Source organism: Kogia breviceps, chromosome 4 (genome assembly GCF_026419965.1).
Source record: "Kogia breviceps isolate mKogBre1 chromosome 4, mKogBre1 haplotype 1, whole genome shotgun sequence".
Lineage (NCBI taxonomy): Eukaryota > Metazoa > Chordata > Mammalia > Artiodactyla > Physeteridae > Kogia > Kogia breviceps.
In genome coordinates, this window is record NC_081313.1 from 115,218,940 (window position 1) to 115,244,628 (window position 25,689).

A 25,689-nucleotide genomic window follows, 5' to 3' on the forward strand; every position below is an offset into this window, starting at 1 on the left:
CCTCCTCTATCACTCACTGGAAACAGCAGGATTCAATCTGTTAGGTCAAACCAAGCTAAGGTTGATATCTTCTCTGGGCTCTCTGTTCCAAACCTAACAGAACTGGAACTATTGCCATTGCTGGCCCAAGGTATGAGAAGCATAGCAGGGACTTAACCAGATACAGGATGGGAGACACAAAAAACAATGTCATTAACAGTAAGAAGCACTACTATCAATTCTGGAAGCCCACTTTCAGCAGATGCCATGAGGCACAAGCGTCTATTATTTCCACAAGTCTCCTGCTGCATTCCTTCCCTGTAATATGCAGCCCTGGGCATCAGGCTCAAGGGCAGGGTTGGTGGTCATTATGTCTTAACTAGGTGTCACCTGATAGAAGGGCCTCTGATCCTCTCTCTCTCTCTGATCCGAGGGCCAAGTTATAATCTGAAATGTAATTCTAGATTCTAGAGGACCCTGGAGCTGAGAATAGGAGAGGACAGAGATTAGGATTTAAATTTAAGGGGTAAATTTACTACAAATGCCACTCGTTCATATGCATTATGAGACTATACTAGCTATTGTTAATAAACACTTCTTATATATATATAACTCTTCATTCTTTAAAGAAAGTTTTCAGATTATTTCTCTGAAATGAGCCTCAAAACCTCAAGTAGGCTGAGCATTTTACTAGCCCTATTTCACAGACAAAGAACATGAGTTCTACAAAGGTTAAGAGTCTTCCAAGTTCCTATGATGAGCTTCAACCACCTAGTGGCAAAGTTGTGATTTTGGCCCAATTCCTCTAAGTCATGATTCAGAATCCTTAACAAATTACAATACTGCCCATGCTGCTTGACCAATAATAAAGATTAAATCTGTGACTTCATAGGTACTCATAAAATAACACAACAAATTGAAGACTATTCAAGTAATTGGTTTTCTATCTTGAAAAATGGCTCTTGGGGAAGTGAAGAGCCAACTTTCCATTAAACTCCATGAAACTGAGATAAAAACTTATACCTGACTGTAAAGCACACTATAAAGCACAAAAGATGCCCAGCAAGCTCCTTATTTTGATTAAGGTACAGTCAGTTGTCAATAATTATGATGAAAAGCATGCACACTTACTGTAATTGGCACCCCAAATCATTGTATATGGTGAAACAGTTTCTTCCATTCTGTGAATTCTGTGTTTATTCTTCAGCATCTTCAAGACATCTCTACAACCAGAGGTCAGTGTGTCGTGTTTGAATGCCGAGTCCAGGCCACAGCCACAGTTCAAGTTCACTGGTACAGAGAGAAAGAGCAGATAGCAGACTCAGATGACTTCCGAATTCTGAGAAAAAGTACAGTGATAAGCTTTTGAATTTACTTTTCATTCTGATTAACCTTGAAATCTAATTCATCTTTTAATGTTTAATAGCTGATTTGTTACAGGCTCAAAGATTGCTACTGCTAAACAATTACTTCAAATCCAAATGATTCCTCAACATAAACAACCAAAAAAGAAAACAAAACAAAACAACTGTTTTGTTCTGATTAAACAATAGTTTTAATAGCTGTAAAAAGACTAGTTTGTTTTCAGAGATTAACCTTATCTTCCTAAACAGTTCTTGGTATTCAAACAAGAAAAAAAATGTGAGAATAAACATATTTTTTGAAGAGCAAAACAAATGAAAACTGGTGCATAACTTTCTAAATAGTTTATTGTGTAAGTTTCCTACCAAATAATTAATTTAGGGAAGGGTAACAAGTATGACGATCTACCTCATGCTAAACACTGAGTTTATACTTTATGAACAATTTCTCATTTAATACTCACATCAATATTTTGAGGTATGCGTTATCATCTGTATTTTATAAGCAAGAAAACTGAAATAAGAAATGTTAAACACCTTGCTGAAGGTCACAAAGCTAGTAAATGCTGCAGCCAAGGTTCAAGTCAAGGTATTTCTTGCATCAAGTGAAGAAAATATACTCACTTAAATATTAATTCAAAACAAGTGAACATTTGCACATCACATTTAGGAAGAAACACCTCTATTACACAACATGGTATTTCTCTTAAAATAACATTTATTGCATTTTCTGAAACTAAAGTAATACATATTATAATAAATCTAGAAAAATATAAAATGTACAAGAAATTTAAAGTTACATTCTTACCACCCAGAGAAAACTATTAACCTTTTGTGTAGTTTTCTACAGTGATACTACAGTATTTTTATAATGTAATATTCAACTTTATTTTAATTAGAAAGAGTAAAAGAAAAGGATTTTCTCGGGAGAAAAAGGCCACCTCAGGATTAGTGTTTCAGCAACAGTTCACATCCAGAGAAGAGATATATCTGGTCTTAATTCCTATTAGAAATGAAGAACTAAGGCCCAGAGAAGTAAAGTAATTTTCACAAAGTCAGAGCAATCTAGTGGTAGAACACAGGTGAAATAGTTTTTTTTCTAGCACCTTGCCAAGTGTTCATTCCATTATGCACCTTTTCTGAGTTTCTAGAGAATTTACAGCCTGTGACTCAAGATTTCAGTCAACGTTGTATTTGCTTCAAGTTATTTCACACATGGTCCCTTCTCCCAACTAAGCTGTCATCATTTAAATTCTCTCTCTATTCTTTTATCTTTCAGAAGCTTGTTTATCATCCATTCCTGGTAAGTACAATTTTTCAACATCTTGATAATAAATAATTAAACCAAATTTAGCATCAGAAGACTCTGTCTCCTAAGCCACTTTTGCCTTCAGGAGCAGTTTTGAGGCTACCCTATGCCAACTCTTGAACTGATACAACAGAAGAAGCAAGATAACTGGGATTTATCAGTGTATTTATTCATTTATTCATTCATTCAACATGTATTTACTAGACACAGGTTATAGCCAGGTTCCGTTCTTCACACTGAGGAGTCCCTGCCCTCACAGGGCACAAATTCTTCCTCTAATTCCATTTGGCATATTATTTGTGCCTCATGAGCAACATACAGAGGCAGTAAGGAGGTGTCCTGACATCATATATCCAAATTGTTGACTGTCCAAGAAGTATGTGTGGTGCCCATCACACAGTGGCCATCAGTCTAACTACCATGGCAATAATAATCTTTAGGTCAGTTCAGAAAGTCTTTCTATAGGACCTTTATGCTAAGCACTAAAGCTACAGAAATCTAGAATTCAAGAGATAAAAGTATAATCCCTGCTTTTAAGAAACTCATAGTCTAGTAGAGAAAACAGATGTGTCTAAGAAGTAGGTGTTAGGGACCATGCTGGGATTATTTTAGGTTGTATTTTTAAGATTTATCTTCATGAGCCCACTCAAAGACACAAAAACGAATCAGATGGATTTTTTTAAATCTTAGGAATACAATATTTATTCCCAGTACCTATTCTCCCTGACATCCTCTCACACTGTTTGTTAATTTGAGGGATCCAAATACTCTGGTCAAGTTGACTCTCTCCCCTTTCCAGAGGAATTGTGCACCTTAATTATTGCAGAAGCATTTCCTGAAGATTCTGGGGAATTCAAGTGCATTGCAGAAAATGAGGCTGGGACTGTAGTCTCCACAGCAAGACTCTTTGTTTCTCCAGGTAACTCCTCTGGATCACCCTGCTCAAATTCAGCCCTGAGCCAAGAGGAAGATTCTGTTTCTATCTGAACTGGTGACTAATTATATTTTTCAGAAGGAAAAGAAGTGGAGAAATCAGAGAGTTCTACAAAGTCACCCATGAGGAAATTTTCTCCAAAACTGGCCTCCTTTCCCTGGAGCAGTGACAGCTACACAAAGGGCAAAAATCCAGACAGTACTCCAATAAAACTTATGCCAACTATTCCTGAAACAGCCAGTCACAATGAACATGAGATCCAGGTTCCAAAGGAGGATTTCTGTACCATCAAGGAAAATTCCTCTGAGCTACAACCACAATGGTAAGGGCAGACAGACCTAACATTCACTCATTCAACAAATGTTCTTGGGTCTATATATAGAACAGTGAACATGACAAAGCTCTTGCCCTCAGTGAGCTTGCATTCTGAGATGACTCACTTTACCTGTGTCATTTCTCCCTTGCCCTCCATCATGCATTTCACCAGGGCCTAAATAGTAAGTCATGTGCTTAGATCCACATTTAAGGGTTTGGTATAGAAACTTATCAAAAAAAAAAAAAAAAAAAACCACCAACAATGCTGAAATGGCAAAAGATTTTGAAGAATGGGATCTTGAATTCAACGTCCTATCTCAATACAAATTGGTAAAACATTTTGTGATACACGTTTCTTCACCGTTAGTCTTAGAATACAGACACAATTGTCCTTGCATTTAGAGGACAAATTGTAAATGGAAAGATAATTCAGTAAGTGAATTTGCCAACCAGGCTATGTTTAAAAACAACATAATCCGCCACCATTCCCAGTCCCCAAAGACAAACCTCAAACGAAAATACTGATTTTTTTAAAACCTAAAAATTGATACTTGGAGACTCCAAGTCATTGGAGGGACTTCCCTGGTGGTCTATTGGCTAAGACTCTGCACTCCCAATGCAGGGGGCCCGGGTTCAATCCGTGGTCAGGGAACTAGATTCCACATGCCACAACTAAGAGTTTGCATGCCACAACTAAAAGATTCCCGCATGCCGCAACTAAAAGATACCACGTGCCGCAACTAAGACCCGGCGCTGCCAAATAAACAAACAAACAAATAAATAAACATTTCTTTTTTTTTAAGTTATTGGAGACTAACAGACCTGGAACAGTGTGTGAAGTACATAGTAGGAATTCAATAGTAGCTATTACTTCACTGCATTGTTTTTTTATGGAGATCAGTGTTATCTCCAATAACAGCCTATGACTGTGATTTCTCAGTTGGTCTCCTGGAATCCCTTTAGCTTATAGGATCACTAGTCACCTGGGCAGTAGCTACCCCTATAAATAAAGATTCCTCATGGGATCAAGGAAGAATGGGTGTGTGGAAAAATAAATAAGACTGCAATTTATTGAACAAACATCTATTAAGCACATTGTATGTGTTTTGTCAGTTTCTGTGCCTTGGGAAAATAGCCAATACTCGTATCCAAAATTTTTCTCCATGAGTACCTGTGTTTATCAGTGAGCCTTTAGGACTTAAAAAGGCCTTGAATTTATAATATGATATCTTTCATATGAGACTACTATCTTTTTCATTAATAAAATCATTTGTGGGGACAATTATCGGGCAAAAGTTCCATGAACGTTAACAAGTTTTTACTGAATGTCTACCATGAGCTACATTGTCCTAGACAAGATAAATAAGCAATAAAGAATCCCTCCCTCAGAAAAAAAACTTAACCTAGTTGAGGAGATACATTATACCACATAATAGGCCACTGTATGATTTCCTGTTTCATTTGAGTCTCTCAGCAACCCTGATTTAGGTTAGTAAAACTGATACTATCTTTGTTTTTTCAGTTAATTATTAAAGCTCAAAGAGTTGAAGCAACTTGTCTAAGGTTACACAGCAAGTATGTAGTAGAGTGGGCACTCACACTCAGGTCTCCAAAATAGATAATAAAAAGGTTAATGTGTCTAGAAAGCTGTAGAAGATCAACCAAATTAATGTTATCATTTTTAATGTTCGACTCCAAACCCGGTGTCCATTATTATTTCTTGCTTGAGAAGAATAAGATTGAGTCAACTGCTACAATGGGACTCCCTTTTGCTATAGGTCTATGCAGAACTTCAGTAATCATAGTGATTAATGCATAACCTGAAAATGAATAAAATATTCTTCATTTTTTAGTCCTTTCATCTTCAATATGACATTTTCCTTCTCAGTTGAGACAGCAGAAATTAGCCTCATCACACACATCTGACCTCTGATTTTAGAAGCAGCTCACAGCACCATTTTTACAATCACATATATACTTCACATTTTAAAAAACAACAAGGGATGAATGAGTGACAGTTAAACAGCTACCCTTCCACTGATGATGAGACAACAAGGAATTCCCTGGACATGCAGCAAGAAACGTTTCAGTAGGAAACATGTGAGATAGTAGGGAGTTACCTACATCTTGTGAGGCATTAGAATGATTTACCAGAGGCCCTTACTGATAATTTAGAGATAGAAATGGAAAAGGCTGTCTCTGGGGTGCAGGCTGGAATATGGTCCACCCACCTGACATCTTAATATTTTGTTCAGTTTTAGGATGATTTTTCTCAAATAAGCAACTAAACATTCAAATAGCCATATTTGTGAGAAAACATAAAACACCACTCAAAAAAGCAAACCAAATATTAAAAAGTAGAAAAACAGATTCATGGTAAATTACTGAATACAGACTCTTAACTTTCGAGAATGGTGTTACAAGGGATCTTACTTACCTTTCCTAAACTATCCCTTGATCCCCTAATTGTAGCAAGAACCTTAGCTTAGATGTACCATGGAGCTACCGCACTGTAACAAACGTTGTACCTTACAAAGGTCTAGGGAAAAGAAGAGGCAAAGCTTAAAGGATAAAGAGTAAATAAAACTAAAATTCTTCCTCAACTATGGAACATTTAGAATCTGCCCGAGGCAAAATTGGGGATTTCAGTTTGTCCTGAGCATCTTCCCTACTTGGCTGGTAGGGTATATCTCAATCAAACCCTGTTCTTGGGAAGAACTAAATATCAGTCACATACACCACATTTAAAGTGCTCAGAATAGGGCCATACTCAAAGTAAATGCTATATGTATGTTATTCTTGTTATTTTTATTGTCACTTGCACTTACATTTTAAGTCTCTCTAATTTAGATTGAAAGGCTTTGTCCCTATTAATGGAATCTGAAATATCAGTGAGCAGATGTGGAGAAACATTTTGGGTGATTCCTGAAATAAGACTTTGTAAGCGAACGCCTACTCAACAAGTCTAGTATGCTTTTTCTACTAAGTAACGGCTGTGTGCCCAGGTGGCAGTTATCAAACTTTCTCTGAACACCAAAGGAAGGTACACCTACATGGTCAACTGTGAAGAATTTTAAGCAGCTCACATGTGCTCAAACATCTATTTGTTGGATCCTAACGTACATGATAATGACATCAAGACTGGAGTACCCATGAGGGAGGGGAATAAATAGATATGCTTTAAGCAATAATACCATACCAAAGCTAAAGCCACTAAATAGGGATAATTCCACTTGATTAGCCTGATCCTCATGCCACCTTCCCCTCTTCACCACCTTTTGCTGATTTGAAGGTTTCTTCCTCTGTAATTATTTACTTCCCTGCACAAAAATGGAAACTTAAATGCTAAGATGGTCTCCTTGATGAAAAGAGAAAGGAAGCTGTGTAACTGTAAGGAGTAAGGGAAATAAAGAGAACTAACAGTACAGAGCCCTAACTGTAAACACTGCTTGTTTGGTAGTTTCTTAAGTGTTTCAAACTCTTTTAGAATGAAAGTATATAGTCAAGGAGGCATATGCTATACAGATTCAGAGAACTTGCTAAAGAAACCAAATCGCGTTTTTCTACTTCCCCACCTACCCAGTGACATAACACCATCATCCTGCTCTCCTGGCCTTTGCCCAGACACACTCCCTCTCTTGAAACAAACTGCTTGAACCCCACTCCATTCCCCCTCCCATTTGGCAAGAGAAAAAAAAAAGGCCTTCAGATGAACAACTATCCAATACAAATCAGTTTGGAGCCCATCCATCACTGGTCTTATTTCTGGAGAAGTCTTGGCAGTTAGAATGTCAGTCTTAGAATACTATTTCCCTTTTAGTCCTTTCTTCAACAGGGAAGATCAAAGCCCCCACCACAAAAAAGAAAATAAGTTTTCTTTATACTTTTTCCCATTTCCCAATTCTTTGCTCTTCCCCCTATATGAGCTTGCTAAACCTCATAGTCAAAGTTCACATCTAAAATAAAGAGGCTTGCAAGAGCAGCTCATGTAATCCCACTCCTTAAATATCACTAAGACATCTGAGATATTGTTTAGATTGTGGACTCTTACTTTGACATGCCAGCATAGGTAGATGGACAGGCAACCACATCAGATGTCACTGTTTGGCAGCTGATAAAAGTCAGCAGTGCTATAATACTAAGCACAGAGCCACTAGATTAGTCTGTGAGGGAAGGGGATGCCTCTTTCTTCCCTTTAGTAGTAGGTTAAACCGAGCAGGCACTCTCTGGAACTCGGGTAAGTCCCTTCTTTATTCCTGCTTCAGTTTGGGGTTTTGTTTTTGTTTTTTGTCCAAATCAGAACAGTATGTAAAAGGTGATCTTCAGATAAAAAGTTCAAAAGCCACAAGATCATAATGGCATTATACAAAGATTTGAAAAGAATGTGACCTGTTCATTCCACTGAAATTGGAAGGCATTATGAAAAGGGTAGAAGGAAAGACAGTTGTGTGTCATTATTTTTAAATAATCATTTTTCTTTGAAAAGGGACACTTGATCTAACTGTAACTGTGGTAATGTCCTACAGCTTCAAAATATCCTCAGTTTTTTATGCAAGTCTGTGCTATATTAGAGATGAGGGGAAAAGTCAAGATTTTTCTAAATAGGAGACTTAATAGTACTTTATTCATAAAATCTTTGGAATTTATTTAACATTATTTGGAATAAAATGATACTGTCATATAATAGAAGGCATTATAGAATTGAATTGTTGAACAGTAACTACAAACATGAAGAAAAACCTTTCAGAGTTACCTGTGTGAACATCTGTGTAAAATTTTGTTGAGACATGAATAAAATAAAACTTTTGAAAGAACATATTTTTAATTGAATTCTTTTTTAATAACACTAATTGTTAACTATGTAGGCTGATACCAAAATGTACAAGATAGTTGACCTTCTAAAACTATATGTAAAGAAAAATAGGGAATTTTCTGGAAAATATATACTGGCTATTTGTTAAACAGTTTATTCCTTCCTTGGTATTTGAAATTAATCTGAATGATTTGCCTGCCCAAAAAGGAATTTAAAACCAAACACTGGATTCAATTCTGCAATGGAAAAAATAAACCTGTAACTATAAAACTACTTGCCTTGAAATAGTCTTTTTTCTTTTTTTTTAGAGTATCTAATTAAAGCCTCCTTCTGGATGTTTTTCTCCAATAATGTAAAGGCCTAATATAGTTAATTACTAAAATGCACTCTAGTTGAATGTGCTTGTATTCATAAACTCAAAATTAAGAAATGTATGATTTTTTAAGTGCCTTTTTCAATAGAATCTTTCTCTTGGCTGTTTAGTTGCATTTTTGTTCTTTCCTAAAACTGCTAATTTTAATATAACTCTAAACTACATGCACAACCTAAGGATCAAGTTATTTGGTTTAGAAATTTTTCATTAAAAACGATACTTTCTTCAAGATAGGAAACTGAATAATTATAAGACTATGCTTCAATGATGACAAACAATTTGGTTAATTTTATTAGTTAAAAGTTTGATTTATCATTACCTCAGAGTTGGTTTATATTATATGAAACTAAATGTATTTTGAACTAAATTACTTGATATTTTAAATAAAGACAGAATCAGTATTACAACAATTTATGGCGCTAGTTTTTGTGTGTAAAGTCTATATACAGTCCTGCCCAGATTTGCCTTACTAATGGAAGAAATCAGAAGCAAATATAATTCTCTCACTTCTCTATAAAGTAGAAACTAACACAACATTGTAAAACAACTATGCCCCAATTTAAAAAAAAGAAGCAAATATAATTCTTTAAGGTTGATTATAGTGACAAATGATTATCAAAGGAAAAATGGGGAACTACTGTCGGAAGTCAGGAGTGCCAATGCAGAGCTAAGTAAGAAAAATGGCACCCTTCTCTTGGGAAACTATAGGCTAGCTTCACAGTTGCCTTACTTCCCTTCTGTACATCCTGTTTGCCATTTCAAAAAGAAAAATAATATAGGAACTAAAGCAATTTCAAAATTAGTCTAAAATACATATTAAACATGTAAAAATAATTTAAAGTGAAACTAAGAGACCAATAACTAGATAATACAATCTACAAATAACAAAAAATTACAAAGGGTTCTGGAATACTGTCAGTAACATACATTATATACACACACAGAGACACATGAATACAGTCACTCCTTAATATCATCTAGTTTGGTACTATGGTCAATTGGGAATCAAAGGGAGAAAAAGAAGCAGTGAATTATAAGGTAAAACAAAATCCACTCAAGGTTGACAACAGTGAAAAACAGATGTTTGCTCTACTTTGTGAAACTGTAAAAGGGTGAAGGAGCAAATACGGACAGTAATGTTCTTTACAAAAGAAGCACATTGCTCCCCTTGATTCACCACATCATTCATCACAGATCACCAGGGCATGAATTAACTGGAGTATCAGAAGAGCTGTTCATCAGTTTTGATGAGCAAGGGGAAGAATTCAGACTGAATAGAAGCTGACATGTTATATATTTACCTGCTAATAATTTTAAATTATTAACTCTCTGTGGTTAATGAAACTGTAGCCTCTGGGCAAAAGCTAAATGTGAAACCATAAAATTATCACACTGAGCAACATCACAGGTTTTCTTTTCATAAATAACCACTTGGCAAACTCAAACTCAAACTTTTCCTACATCTTGAAGCCCCTGGGCGTGCTTTAAGAATCACCCAGAGGCAAACAAACACTAATGAATTCTTTTTTCTTATTTTCAAGGGGAAAGTCACTTGTGCAAAGACAACAGATAAAGGAATGGGAAGTCTAGAAGCCAGGAAAGTTCCACCTTGAGGTGACTTTGAAAGCACATAAGCTTTAAAAAAACAAGCAAAAAAAAAAAAGCACAGAAACTCTTAAAGACCTTAAATAAACAGTACTGTTTTTTATGCAAATACTGTAACTGAATCATCTTCTTCTTTTGAAGGAACAATATTCTTCAAGAGAAGGCCACTCTATCAAAGCCAGGAGCACAGTATTCCCAGGATCTCAACAACGAGGTGCAGACCAAGGTTGCTTCTGATTCACTGCAACCTTCTGTAACTCCAGGCTTGCAGCCCCAGATTCGGGACCCCACCCTGCCAGGAGCAAATCATTATAAGTTGCCTTCAACTTCCATAAACCAGCTAAGCATGTTTAACTACGAACGTCCAAAACACTTCATCCAATCCCAAAACCCATGTGGCTCCAGACTGCAGCCTCCTGGACCGGAAACCTCCAGCTACTCTAGCCAGACCAAACAGTCTTCTATTATCATCCAGCCCCGCCAGTGCAAAGAGCAAAGATTTTCTGCCTCCTCAACAGTGAGCTCTCACATCACTATGTCCTCCTCTGCTTTTCCTGCTTCTCCTCATCAGCTTGTTGGCTCCAACCCAGGCCAAAGGGTTACAGCCACTTATAACCAGTCCCCAGCCAACTTCCTCAGCTCCATATTACCATCACAGCCTGATTACAATAGCAGTAACATCCCTTCCACTGTGGACTCCAAGTAAGTGAATTTTTTAAATATATATATATAGAGAGAGAGAGAGACAGAACTGTGTATACCGTGAGCTTGTATCTGGGGGAGAAGGGGAGATAGGTTATGTTCGCCATTCTTCACTATCTAAAAAGTCAATGTAACATCAGAGTCTCATTCCGTATTTCTCCTAGAACACCTTGAACCAGGGTACTGGCAATAAGTCATCTGACCCATTCTCCAGTGTCCAGGTTGAGCCGAACACAAATCACCTATTACATAACACAATTACTTACCTACTATTTTCCATCTTCAAAAAAAATATTTCTAACATACCCAGGAACAGTGAACTACTCCCCCAGCTCTAAGTTAAGTTCCTCATGCTGTAAATTTAATTGCTCTGGTTCTGAGCTTAGCTGAGGTGAACACCTGTCTGCTCTTCTTCAGATAGGATTTCCTCTCACATAAGCAGAGGCTATTAAGTTTCTTCTCAGTCTTAGTCTTTTCTTCCTATCCATTTTCCCCTCTGATCCTGAACAACCACTTGGCTAAAAAGAAAATATGGGATTCAGACACTGAAGTATATGAATTTTCCCTATGATCAGAAGAAAGGACTGAATAGGTAAAAGCTCATGACCTTAAGGTTTCCTCTGGTAATTAAAACCACACTTCGTTCAAATTGGTTAGACCAACCTAAATACAGGGAAGAATACCTGAAGCCTTATGCAAGCATGTACTATTTCCACAGCCCTAAAACTGTCCTAGGAGAACCTGATATGAAGAAGGACAAAGTAGTTGTGCTTTTTTTGAAACATGAACTGAATACTTTGTGCTTATGCAAACTTTGGGCTCAGTTTTCCTATTCCTTGGCTGGCAAGAACATCAGATAATTAATCAGAGGCATCTGAAAAACTGTGTGATGGAATATATTCTGTTGGTTATAGGCTTATCAACAGATTTGCTGAAATTCTTGCTAATTTCTCTCAGTTTTCTCTAGACGCTAATTTTTCTAGAGATTCCTATTGCTGGTGACAACTCTGGAAACCTAGGTGAACTCACCAGAGCAATTCAACTTGCAAAGAAACCTTTTCAATATTTTTAAAAATAAAAACCAGGAAAGCCAAAAACATTTGTTAGAATCCTATAGATACTAGGTTGAACCATGTGAAATAGTTAAAAATTTAACTGATAGTTAAAAATCTTTGACTGACAAAAAAGGCATTCTCATAGGTTTGGCCTAATGATTTTTAAAGATGCCTTCAAGAATTAAGAGACCACTCTTTCTCTTCTATCTCAAATTCCCATTATACCCATTATCACATATTGTAGATTTTTCTTACTTACATTTTACCCATATAATCTTTTTCCATCTAGCTTTCAATTATTTCCAAATTTCCTGTATAAGCATGTTTAAATCTAAAATAACTCTTTCTCACTAAAATATTTTTCTTAGTAAAGGCTTTAATCCTATTCCAAATTCCTGCCCAGAAAAGAAAGACACCAAATAAATACTAGTGAGCCTCAACCATGTACCTAGCTCTCTGCACAGAACTAAGAGAAGAAGGAAGGAAAAAATAGAGAGGATAAGAAATAAAGCACAGAAGGACCCCAAACCAGAGATCAAAGATCCAGCTTTAGCTGCTCCATTTTCAGCAACCATAGATAACTCTTTTAATCTTCCCACAGCCACTTGATACCAGTTCAGTGTCCAGCTGCACAGGTGGAAAGCTCTGGCCCTTTGAACATTTGTGCACAACTCCCTCATTTTTATGATGGGTTGAAGTTTGCCCTGTCTTCTATAATAATCCCTTGGATTCTGACCTAGAGAAGTTTGAAAGCTTTATTTAGCTTTTCATCAGTAGGAAACCCTTAAGCAAATGTTTTATTCAGTTGATCAAATCACAGACTAGAAATTTAGGGGAACTCTTTAATTTTAACTATTCCTTTCAAAAAGCTTGCTGTGTGACATTCCTCAAGTTTTCCTTACCTGCTCAGTGATTCAGTTTTCTGATCTGTAATAAAAGTAAGGATTTAGGTGATTAATGATAGGGGGGAAAAAAACCTATAAAGCACTGTGCAAGTATAATATTAGTTTCTAATTATGAACAGATATCAAGTCCTAACACTTAAACCATCTGAACTGGTAATAATGCAGGTATTCAGTGAATAAAAAGGTGACTGTGATTCTCAGGCTTGGTTTTGATAGTCCTTCAGGATTTCTCAGATATATTACATCATATTATGACAGTCTGACAAAAGAATTATTTAATGCTAATTCACTTTAACCAAACACATATGACTGGTTTTTTTTTAAGCTGGAAAAACAAAAAAACAAATGGGCTATTCTAACTTCATACAGTTGGAGACATAGTAGATCTATAAAACCAAAGAAATTTTACCACTTTGACCTGGGAATTCAATCTTAAAACAAAACAAAAACATCTCACTATTTATTTAAAGACTTGGTTTGGCTATTTGCTTCACTGAACAAATCAGATACAGACAATCCTGAATATCTGAAATACAAGGAGGAAAAATGTACATAATCAACTTTCAATACAGAGCATCTTGAATACAATGGAAAATATTCATTCACTGAACTGATAGTGAGTATTACCTCACTATTTTGCAGGCTTTGTGTTAGTGGATACAAATAATACAAGGGTGAGTAATAAAACATTTTTTTTTCTTCAGTGTATTTACAATCTAGAAATTACTAACCAAGCCCCCAAAGCCTGCAAAAATTAAAACTCTGGCTCCACTCAGAGGAAATACATTTCCACTTAGCTTACAAGTTCTTTTAATGATCCTTGAGAATTTTTGATCAGGAACATGTCAAAGAACAGACCAAGGCTGCCTCATCTGGATATCTGGATTTATTATGATAATGGTAAAATATTCATTGAGGGCAGTGGCCAGTTTTCCCACGTTAAATAGATATAAGCTAGCACCTTCAGAGCCCTAAATAAATAAGCTAGGTAAAATCTGAATAAACCCTGTGAAAAGTGTGAGCTACCTAACAGATCTAAAAATATAGGACTCCCTAAATACCACCCCTGTCCTCTATCAGAATCAGCAGGGGAACACCAGGAGGGTGCAAGGACATCTTAGAAGAAAATTTAGGGTTGGAATATGAAATAAGGATTTAAACCAAACTCTTCAACTGCCAATTAAACTTGCTTTTTTCCCCCTAACCCCTTTTTTTCTCAGTTTACATTTCTTTGTTCCTCCTCTAACCATCCTTTCTCTAAAAATCACTTATGCAATGCTGAAGAAACTGTTATTACTGTACAAGTTGTTAATATAGTGCCATACTTGGATTGTCTGGAATATGAAATTAATAGGAAGTAGAAATTAAAATGTAAACTGTAGACTCCATTCAAAGCAAGAGAATATTCACTAAATACCAGTGGTTATGCTGATAAATGTTTAACAATCAACTCTGGAGGAAAGAGCCACGATTTGTGGTATTTACCAATTTCCCTGGTATAGATACTCCCACCACCACCAATTTCAAACTTTCAACATGAGCTCACAGTGAGCTGGGAAAGAGACACTAAAAATCAGTTCTCTTAAGCCCATAGGAGTCAGCTCCAGCACATCGCTGCTTACTACCCACCCATAAATCAAACTTAGGAAATTCAGCTGGAATATTGGAAGAGCTCTCAAGCTGCCAGTAACTAGACTTACTCTCACTTCTTTAGGGAAGATCTTCAAGGAAGGACATTCTCCTTATGTCTAATCTAAATTGCTCCTCCTGCTGCTAAATTTTCATTTGCCAAGATGAAAAGAAACAAAAACAAAAAACTGCTAGTAACCATTCTTATAAAATCCTTCTTGACTGTTATTAGGGCAACTGGTGTTTTAATAACGCCAGCAGTACTAAATGGTAAATTCAACCTACCTAAAAGTGACTGACAAAATGATGCCAATTCTATTTTACATACCACACCTTACTTTAAAGATCTTCTTTTTAAAAAATTTTTTTTCTTTTTAAAGCTATCAACAACCCTCAGTTGGCCAACCTGTAAATGCTAAGCCATCCCAAAATGCAAATGCTAAGCCCACGCCAAGGACTCCTGACCATGAAATACAAGGATCAAAAGAAGCTCTGATTCAAGATTTGGAGAGAAAGCTAAAATGCAAGGACAACCTTCTTCATAATGGAAACCAAGTGAGCAAGATGTCTAATTTGTATTTTAAAAAAAGCCAATACAACTATAAAATCTAATCTTAGTAAGAATGTTGTTTCTGTCTCACAGATCTATGTCCATATAATCAGCAAGGTAGAGGAGTATCTAAAAACAGGGAATATTTGGATCCTATTCTGTATTTCTCTGCATGAAATCCCCTCTAGGAGTTCAGTAGTAAAAGAATGAAGCAAATGAAAAAAAAAATCTGAATGATTCAATTTTGTTTTAAGCATTACCATAAAAATATGTCTGATGACCAAATAACTAATGGGAAATGCTGTCAACCTGACTTTTTCATGTACTTTGGTATATATTATTGATGGAAAATAGCTATAATTCTTATTATACACATTGTATTAGCCACTGATCTCTGAAAGAGTACTACTGTATGCCATTAATCCAAATACATTTAACATACGAGTTGCACTGCTCTTAACCAGAAGTTAGTAAATCAAATAAAGTGTTCACTTAATAAAAGTTATTTCTGAATCTGAGGACATACAGTACTATATTCAAAGACAGAGCCAACAGGAACATGCAGAACAAGGAGGAAGACAAAGAATTTCCCTTTATTGGGGAGAGAGAGCCTTATTTAAGGGTGATAATGCTTGCCTTTACTAGGAGAAGAAAGTAAACAGAGATGAATATTACAGATGAAGGAAGTGGCACTAGAACGAAAGGAAAATGCTTTGAATGAAAGAAAATGTTTTTTTTAAAAACACTGTATAGGGCTTCCCTGGTGGCGCAGTTGGTTGAGAGTCCGCCTGCCGATGCAAGAGACACAAGTACATGCCCCGGTCCAGGAAGATCCACATGCCGCGGAGCGGCTAGGCCCGTGAGCCATGGCCGCTGAGCCTGTGCGTCCAGAGCCTGTGCTCCGCAATAGGAGGGGCCACAACAGTGAGAGGCCCGTGTACCGCAAAAAAATAAAAATAAAAACACAGTATCTATCATTCAATAGGCATAACTATACTTCTTTGGTATAATTCTTGGTGGTTTTAAGGTAAAGCTATACAAATAACTTTTATTAAATCTCATTACTATCTCCTTTATGATTTATTTCCTTAAAGCGGCTAACATATGAGGAGAAGATGGCTCGTAGATTGCTAGGACCACAGAATGCAGCTGCTGTGTTTCAAGCTCAAAATGCCAGTGAGGCACAAGATCCAGCACAGGTAAATTAAAATAATCTTTATCTAACTGGAGCACTTTTCTTTTGTGTGATTTTTAAATGTCTGCTTTTCTAAATGCTTATAAATAGCATTTGAAGCAAAAGTCAATTACTTCCATACTCCTTCACGTATAAAAAGTAGAGGCCACGATGGGTTGAATATATACACAAAAATTTTTAATTTTACCCCATTTTCTGGTGGTTCTAGTATCTGCATATGAAATGTTATAAAGTCAAAACACCAGAAGACTAATGGTGTCACTTTTCATCTGGACATTTAGGGGTCAGTTAAACCTAGGACTCTCCCTACAATGTCTACATGGACAGAAAATTTATGAGCTGTAAATCTTTCACAGGACAAAAGTTAAAACTCTAAACCAAAGTAATTATAACCTTTTCTCATAAGCTGTTTATCATTTCAATGTTTTAAAATAGACTCATGTACTAATGAAACATCCAATTCCTTTTGTCATGTTCCTGTATCTTAAAATGATTCTTATTAAAAACAAAACAAAATAAACAACAAAAACCTTATGAGTAATGGATTAACAGCATCCTTTCCAAGGGATTAACTTTATGCAGAACATAAAGTGAATATCCCACAGGCTTGTTCCTGATCAACTTAATTTTAACAAGTTAACCTCAAAGAGAAGTGTACAGCTGGAGAGGAAAAATGAACTGCTATTGCTCTTTCTATCTTCCTTCTGTAGTTACCTCATTCCTTCCTAAAAAGTCCACAAGAAACTGGAAGCCAAACTGAGCATTCATGAATTCCAACCTTCTACAGTATAGGAAGATGAAAATAAGACTTTTGTTTCTGTTAAATGTGACTACATCTACTGAAAAGGATAGAGCAGGGTCTAGCACAGCAAGTAACTAGAACCTGAGAACAGAACTTAAATCTCTTTTGAAGAGTTTACACACTCATTTATTCAACTAATTTATATGAAGTAACTACCATGTGTTGGGCTCTGGAGTTGGTACAGGAGATTACAGCAAGAATAAGACACAAATATATCTCTATTAGAAGAAATAACCCAAAGTAACATTAGATTGATGATGGTTTATGTTATAAATTAACAGTGTATGATTTCAAGGTCAAGGATGTATTGTTTTTCTCATTCATTCTTTAAAAACTTTAAAATGAAGGTGAAGGTACCAAGAAAAGAGATAGCAGCAAAACATATTATGAAATCAGAAAAGAAAAATCTTACGTTTTTTGGTACACTTCAAACAGTCTACTTAAATAATACAAAATGTCATCAAATTACATATAACTGAAATATCACACCTGTGAATATGAATATATATATGTTCAAACCACTACAGGAAAAAGTCAAAAACTTAATTTAGATATTATGAGTTTAAGTGGATTATTTTTTACCAAAAAATTCATTGATCTTTTGACATTTGGCTTAGAGAAACTCAAAGCCTAGCCAAAAATTATTACAGAGTTGTAAGAATTTTGTTCTAGAATGACAAAATACATTAAAGTTCATCCCCAAATAAATTATTTGTACTGATCTGCTATGTTGTTTTTCATATATTTGGGTAAGGACTATATTTTCTACTTCTTTGTATCTCTCACTATACCAAGCACAATGAAACATACGGAATAGGCACTAAATATTTAATCAGTTAATTCTATTATAAATTCATCAGTTCCTGATTTTATCCTCAAATATGAATAATTTTCTGATGCTCAGATATAAATTCTAAAAGATTATTGCTTAAATTAAATACACCCTTATTAGGCAGGAAGTAATGTTGCTTTTCAAAGGCTTTTCATAACTCTACACACAGCTTCCACAGTGTCCATCAGGATTTTGTGCCATGAGCTAAAAAGAAAAGTATTTTCCAGTCTAATATGTGTTTACTGATGTTGGTGCCACTTATGAGCAGTAGGCATAATACCCTGTATCTACTGCCAACAAAAATGACTTCATGACTATTCCTGTTTTACCAAAGGACAATCTGTACTATGTGCTCCCATTTCAAATACACCAGGGGGACTCATCATCCTTTGTCATAAAATCATCATCTAAAAAATGAACCACCATCAATTCAAAGTCTAGTTAATTTTCATAAATCATATCTATTGAATAGTCTTAATTCTGGGGATTTCTTGCTAGAGTATTAGAAGGTTAGTGTACTTTTTTTTTTTTTTTTTTTGTGGTACACGGGCCTCTCACTGTTGAGGCCTCTCCCGTTGCAGAGCACAGGCTCCAGACGCTCAGGCTCAGTGGCCGTGGCTCACAGGCCAGCCGCTCCATGGCATGTGGGACCTTCCCGGACCGGGGCACGAACCTGCGTCCCCTGCATTGGCAGGCGGACTCTCAACAACTGCACCACCAGGGAAGCCCTGTACTATATTTTAAATGCTGAACAGCTAAATATATAGAACTATCCATAACAGTACAAATACAGCCACAACAGAAATGTTCCTTTCAACTACGACTACTAAATTCTACTTCATTTCAAGCTAACAATGGCATGTTAACATTATCACTCTGTTTTAATTTCAAGCAGCACAATTCAGAACATGCACGACTGCAAGTTCCTACATCACAAGTAAGGTAAAAAAAATTTTTTTTAATTTTTAAGAAATATACATTTTGCTACCTAAAATGTTTTCAGCTTAAAAAATGTAATATTTACAAAGCCCTCAAGCTTCTTACATACTTTTTATACAAAGCAATGTGACCAGAGGGGATAGCAGGTTGGAAGGGATAAATTAGAAGTTTGGGATTAACAGATACACACTACTATGTATAAAATAAATAAACAACAAGGACCTACCATATAGCACAGGGAACTATTTTCAATGTCTTATAATAACCTATAATGAAAAAGAATCTGAAGAATCTATATATATATAATATATATGTTATATATATATAACTGAATCACTTTATTGTACACCTGAAGCTAACACAACATGGTAAATTAACTATACTGCAGTAAAAAAATATGGTTATAAAAAAAGAAAAGAATGTTTATACTGCTTTAGAACCAATTGAAAAAAAAACAATGTGAATTTTCTAATGTCAAAGATGACAATAAAAATTTTTACCTGTTAATTACCACAACTATCTCAGAGGAAACTTTTTTAATGTTTTGGTGAAATAAGCCAGGACCATGTTTCCATGCTAAACAACTTTTTCATAACAATGGAAACCTGATTCTAATTATACAATCTTTGCATGTGACTACAATTGTCCATGGGGTACTCTGCATTTTAATAGATCAGTTTCTTCATCAATTCATGGCACTGAAAAAAGAAACAAAGATGTATAATTTGTACCAGATGTTTCTAAATTGCTACCACTTCTAATAGTCATCAAATATGCCACAGCTAAATACAGCTCTGCACTCTCTCCATTGTTACTACACTATCAGATCAAACAGCATAGACTCTAGGGTTTCAAATTTGATGGCTAAACTATATTTGCATGAAAGGAAGAGCAATGACAACTCTTCTGCATAGTGATTATTAAAATATTTTTGTAGAAGTAGATCATCTTCAAGGGGAGATGTGAATGATCAGGATGCAATCCAGGAGAAATTTTACCCACCTCGTTTCATTCAAGTGCCAGAGAACATGTCAATTGAAGAAGGAAGATTCTGCAGAATGGACTTCAAAGTAAGAGAAAAGTTCAAAAATACTGGAGAAAAATTAACAATGGTATACTAAGTTTTGAAAAATGTCCTCCTCATCTTCATAGCTTTCTACACAGCTTGACAAGAAGTATGTATAGTGGATAAGAACACAAACTCTGCAGCTAAATTCACCTGGGTTAGAATCCTGGCCCTGCCACTTTACAGCTGTGTAACCTGAGACAAGTCACTTAACAACTCTATGCTTTTGTTTCTTTGGGAATAACAAATGTATCTACCTCATAAAGCTGTTTGAGGATTAACTAAGTAAACAGGTATAAGGTACTCACAATAGTGCCTACCACCTAATACTCTATATAAATGAAGCTTTCAAAGCAGGAAGATTTCTAAAGTAGAATGCCTCTTTAAGAAATTCAAGTCACCCTGCTCTCTCTTGGCCTAGAAGAATTCTTCAGGCTAAAATAACTTATTAGAAAGGCCTACATTTTTATTATCCTCATTTTGGAGAACTTTTTCTTATAAATGTTTTTTCAGATTCCTTATGAATGAAAGTCAGTGTATGGATTTAATTGTCAAGGCTTATACGAAAACACTTAACAAAATGCCATTTATACACCAGAACTACAGCTCAAGAACACTCAGTTTTGGAAAGGTTACTTGGAAAGGTTATCAGCAAGTCTCATATATATGGGCCTCTGGGACTTCATTCACACTTGCCATTAGCCAGAAAAGCCATATGACTTCCATATTCCTTGTGGAGACCAATATAAAATAACTTAACATCCTTAATATAGTAATTACGAGATCTTAAGGAGCCTGAGGTTGTTTATGAAAGAGCTAGATGTGTTTTGAGATAGTATGAAAATACTGTATTAATTTCAATGGTTATAGTTTTTACTATTTTGTTAAAAATTATTGAAAGAAAATATCTTTTAAGCTCTTGTTTTGCATTTTCAATCACAAACCCACTCAGATACTGAATTGTTAAAATTCATAAATGGACAAATGGGTCCCAGTGATCTATACTCTAAAATTCTATCATTTCCTTGTGTTTTCATTTCTAGGTTAGTGGACTACCAGCTCCTGATGTGTCATGGTATCTAAATGGACAACCAGTTCAATCAGATGATTTTCACAAAATGATAGTGTCTGAAAAGGGTTTTCATTCACTCATCTTTGAAGTGGTCAGAGCTTCAGATGCAGGGGCTTATACATGTGTTGCCAAGAATAGAGCAGGAGAAGCCACCTTTACTGTGCAGCTGGATGTCCTGGGTAAGCTCTCAAAGAGATCCTACAGAGCTCCTTAAAATTTTGTAGAATCAAAAAAGAAAGTGTTAAAAAAGAAAAACCCCAAGGACTTTATATTTAAGGTTAATGTCTATACCATACAACCCAGTAGAACACCAATTTTTATGTAAAAGCCACGGTGGGCAGGGGTTGGTGTTCTTGAGGGAAACTCAGTGAAACTAGAATGACAGATCTACCACTAAAGCTTTTCTGGAAGAGAAATAAAGGTAAAATTTCAGACAAAGAAGGTAGTATATTCTAGACATATTTCTAAATGTACAGTATTTGTAGATATGATTAAAGGGTCTTAATATGAAAAATTTTAGTCTAATCATTTATCTGGTCTACAGTCTAAAATAATCAATCTGACTCACATTTTCACAGAATTGTTATAATCACACATAGTTTAAAACTGAAGGGTAAATGTCAACTTTTAGCCTTAGACTATGCACTCTTTACCAGGAAACTAGTCTCTAATTATGACAATAAAAACATGCTTACTTGCTTTAGAAAACAAGTATGGTAAAACTCATATATCAAATTTGTCTTTAGGAGGGCAGTTCTCATAAAACTAACGTCCTGTTTTAAAATATTACAATTCAAGTGCTCTAAATATATCACATTTGCAATGACTTAAGCCACAATATACTGCATAAGCGATATTTTGCTGTAATTCACTGCTTATTATATAAAAACTTGATCAAGTTCAAGGATGGGCAATCTTGAGTTTGTATTCTACCCAGATGAATGAAAAATCTTTATGATTATTCTATGATATAATAAGGGCCCTCAGACTAAGGGAAAAACTAGTGATCTGGTAATTTATACACACACACACACACACACACACACACACACACACACTCCAAGTGATTAAGCTTAGGGCAAATCCTTTCTGTGCCAATAGCTCCAGAAATACTATAATGTTAGAGCTGAAAAAGACTTTGGCCAGCATCCGTCCAATCTCCTCGTTACTCCTTCAGAAAAGTTAGGGTTATAGCATTATAGTATCAGTTCCTCTTTTCCCTCAGGTATTTGAAGAAAACTAAAGACATAATTATTATTGGCATTTGTATATTATTTTGTAGTTTACAAAGTGTGTCTTCATTCATTATCGCAATTGATCCTCACAATAATTTTGTGCTTTGGTGGGCACAGCAGTAACTATTTCTTGGGTATCATTTTACAACAGATAAAATTTAGCCTCAGAGAAACCAAACAAAATTTTCCCCAATGTGGCGTAGCTGGTGGGGCAAACAGAATTTGAACCCAAGTTGCTGGTACTCTTTCCACCACTCATGCTGCCTCCCTATAGCTGAGATGATCTAAACTTGACTTAAATTCTTCCAATGAAACATGATTATAAATTCAACGCATCATTACATTACTGTTTTAGAACTATAAATAGTATACAATATACAACAGTATTGCATATTATTTTAACTACTGCTGAAACATAAAGCTTCCAATCCTGTCGTTAGTACTTTTTTAAACTTTTATATCAGCATACAAACTTCATAATATTTTGGTTTGACTTAATATTGTTTATAATATTTCAAATACGTGATTTTTTATTAATATGTAGCAAAAGAACATAGAAGAGCACCAATGTTCATCTACAAACCACAGAGTAAAAAGGTTTTTGAGGGAGACTCAGTGAAGCTAGAATGCCAAATCTCGGCTATACCGCCACCAAAACTTTTCTGGAAAAGAAATAATGAAATGGTACAATTCAACACTGATCGAATAAGGTAGGATAAGTATTTCTAGACTTTACTGTACTTGGGTGAATCCAGTTATACATTGAAATGCATTATAAATGGCAGGCATCTGTAACCTCAATTTGTCTAATTTTAAAAACATATGGATGAAACTAACACAATATTGTAAATCAACTATACTTCAACTTTTTTTTTTTTTTTTTTTTTTTTTTGTACTATGCGGGCCTCTCACTGTTGTGGCCTCTCCCGCTGCGGAGCACAGGGTCCGAACGCACAGGCTCAGCGGCCATGGCTCACGGGCCCAGCCGCTCCGCGGCATGTGGGATCTTCCCGGACCGGGGCACGAACCCGTGTCCCCTGCATCGGCAGGCGGACTCTCAACCACTGCGCCACCAGGGAAGCCCTATACTTCAACTTTTAAAATATATATAGAGAGAAATATAATAAGCCTCATTAAGCCAGATTCCACTAATCAGAAAGTTAAGGGATAAAGTAGGCTAGGATTTACCTTTTTACTAACAATAAAAGAATATGGCTCAAGGAAATAGATGATACAAACAAGACTGGGGGGGTGTTTAATTCAAAAAAACCCATAGCTATTTGGCAATGACTAGCTACAGAATCAGAATTTCCAAATGGTTTTTTTCTTCCTATTAGTCTGACTCTGTAGGTCACAGGCATCATAAATAAATTCTCACAGGAAAATTAATTCCTTTACTTTCAATTTTTGTTTCTTTCCAGTTTATATCACGATAACTCTGGAAGAGTTACTTTACTGATAAAAGATGTAAACAAGAAAGACGCTGGGTGGTATACTGTGTCTGCAGTTAATGAAGCTGGAGTGACCACATGTAACACGAGATTAGATGTTACAGGTATCTCACGCTGCTATACAGTGCTATGTCAAGTGCTATAAAGAACTTAACTGGGAAGATTTAATAAGAAACATAAATTCCAGCATAGCATAAATTCTGAAGGATTCTCCCCATACATAATCAGTTTTGATTTTTTTTTTTTCTCCCTGTCCGATAATGACTACCTAATGCAACCCATTTGTTTAGGACAAGTTTTCTAAATTAACGTTTATTTGATCCATTTCAGCCCGTCCAAACCAAACTCCTCCAGCTCCTAAGCAGTTACGTGTCCGACCAACTTTCAGCAAATATTTAGCACTTAACGGGAAAGGTTTGGATGTGAAACAAGCTTTTAACCCTGAAGGAGAGTTTCAGCGTCTGGCAGCTCAATCTGGACTCTATGAAAGTGAAGAACTTTAATAACTCTACCAACACTGGAAAACACAACAATTACACTATTAGCAATATATTCAATTAAATTTTTGAAATAAATCCATAGCTGTATTAACAGATTATGGTTTTAATTAGGTAATACAACTAATATATATTTATAATGCGTTTATCCTTTGACTCTTGCACATTCTGTTTACCTCTCTGGTTTGTGAAGCCTACAGAAAATCTGGGTTTGTAATTGTAGATGAAGATCTTAAAAAATGTGGGATTTTAATATTTAAGTCATACTCATTTTACAACTACAGGTTATAAATGAATATCAACGTTTTAAACACATCTAATGCATAATAAGATTTACTGGTACTGCTTTCTAAATACTGTTTTACCCGTTTTCTCTGATAGGAATACTAACATGATATAGATTATCTGAGTGTTCCTTAGTTTTATGTCAAAAGAGAATAAAATTTCAAATATTTAAAACAGACTGTCTCCTCTTCACAAAAGTCTAGATCTTTAAGATAAAACTGCTGGCTTGTACCTATTAAGCGACACACAGCAAAACCTATGAATAACAAGTTCCAAGAGACCAACAATATTATACCCTAGAACAGCTTGTCTTGGTGAAGCTCACTTACAGCTAATTCCTCTAGAGAGGGAACTAGACTTTTTATGGTTTGCACTTCGAAGGCAACCAGAATAACTTAAACCATGACAGAATCTCTCCTGAAATTGTGATTTTGTTTTAACCAAATAGGTTTCTAATTCTTCAAGATCTTTGAGTCTGTTGAGCTCAATGGATTAAGAATAAACTGCAGAGTCATCTACCTAATTCTTATATTTAATGTAAATTTGAATACCTATATTTTGGGCTTTTTTCCTCCTACATTTCTAGTTCAGATAACCTACTACTTTAGAAAACAATGTTGCCAGCCTCTGAGAGTCCAAGTACAGGAAAGGGCAAATCCTTAAAACTATTCTTAAGCTAGGCCAGTAGCCCTTTCTTCTTCTCAGGTCTCATTTCCACTGGCTGCTGGCCTTCTGCTAGACCTCTCCTATTCCTTTTATCATTGGTAGTCTTTGACCCTCGCTGC

The 25,689-nt window shown here is 35.7% G+C and overlaps 2 protein-coding genes across 6 annotated transcripts in view; both read left to right on the forward strand.

Annotated features, from left to right (window-relative positions):
* LOC131755101 (palladin-like) overlaps window positions 1-6,464 on the forward strand; it is a 30,759-nt gene extending 24,295 nt beyond the window's left edge. The window contains exons 4-8 of the mRNA XM_067033302.1: window positions 1,187-1,328; window positions 2,620-2,643; window positions 3,449-3,568; window positions 3,662-3,905; window positions 6,371-6,464. Of these exons, the coding sequence (XP_066889403.1) occupies window positions 1,187-1,328; window positions 2,620-2,643; window positions 3,449-3,568; window positions 3,662-3,905; window positions 6,371-6,464 (624 nt within the window). The remainder of the gene's footprint in view (window positions 1-1,186; window positions 1,329-2,619; window positions 2,644-3,448; window positions 3,569-3,661; window positions 3,906-6,370) is intronic.
* Window positions 6,465-7,928: 1,464 nt separating this feature from the next.
* On the forward strand, window positions 7,929-25,078 carry MYOT (myotilin). 5 transcript variants are annotated; one of them, XM_067031690.1, is made up of 11 exons: window positions 7,933-8,135; window positions 10,626-10,698; window positions 10,831-11,391; window positions 15,361-15,535; window positions 16,625-16,729; window positions 19,255-19,301; window positions 20,236-20,368; window positions 21,408-21,615; window positions 23,216-23,381; window positions 24,093-24,226; window positions 24,453-25,078. In XM_067031690.1, exons 3-11 carry the CDS (start codon window positions 11,036-11,038, stop codon window positions 24,623-24,625), a joined length of 1,497 nt encoding a protein of 498 aa, XP_066887791.1. In that variant the 5' UTR covers window positions 7,933-8,135; window positions 10,626-10,698; window positions 10,831-11,035; the 3' UTR covers window positions 24,626-25,078. The 5 variants fall into 5 exon arrangements, with proteins under 5 accessions (XP_058917267.1, XP_066887791.1, XP_058917268.1 ...); XM_067031689.1 differs by having other exon boundaries at window positions 7,969-8,135; window positions 19,252-19,301; XM_059061284.2 differs by lacking the exon at window positions 10,626-10,698 and having other exon boundaries at window positions 7,929-8,135; window positions 19,252-19,301.
* The last annotated feature ends 611 nt before the right edge of the window (window positions 25,079-25,689 follow it).

What these genes read in the sequence shown, in the direction of transcription:
- MYOT (XM_059061284.2), top strand. Translation starts at nt 11,036, where the DNA reads ATGTTTAACTACGAACGTCCAAAACACTTCATCCAATCCCAAAACCCA. An exon ending in CCTTCCACTGTGGACTCCAA is followed by an intron (nt 11,392 to 15,360) that starts GTAAGTGAATTT and finishes TTCTTTTTAAAG; the next exon opens with CTATCAACAACCCTCAGTTG. An exon ending in TGTGCAGCTGGATGTCCTGG is followed by an intron (nt 21,616 to 23,215) that starts GTAAGCTCTCAA and finishes ATTAATATGTAG; the next exon opens with CAAAAGAACATAGAAGAGCA.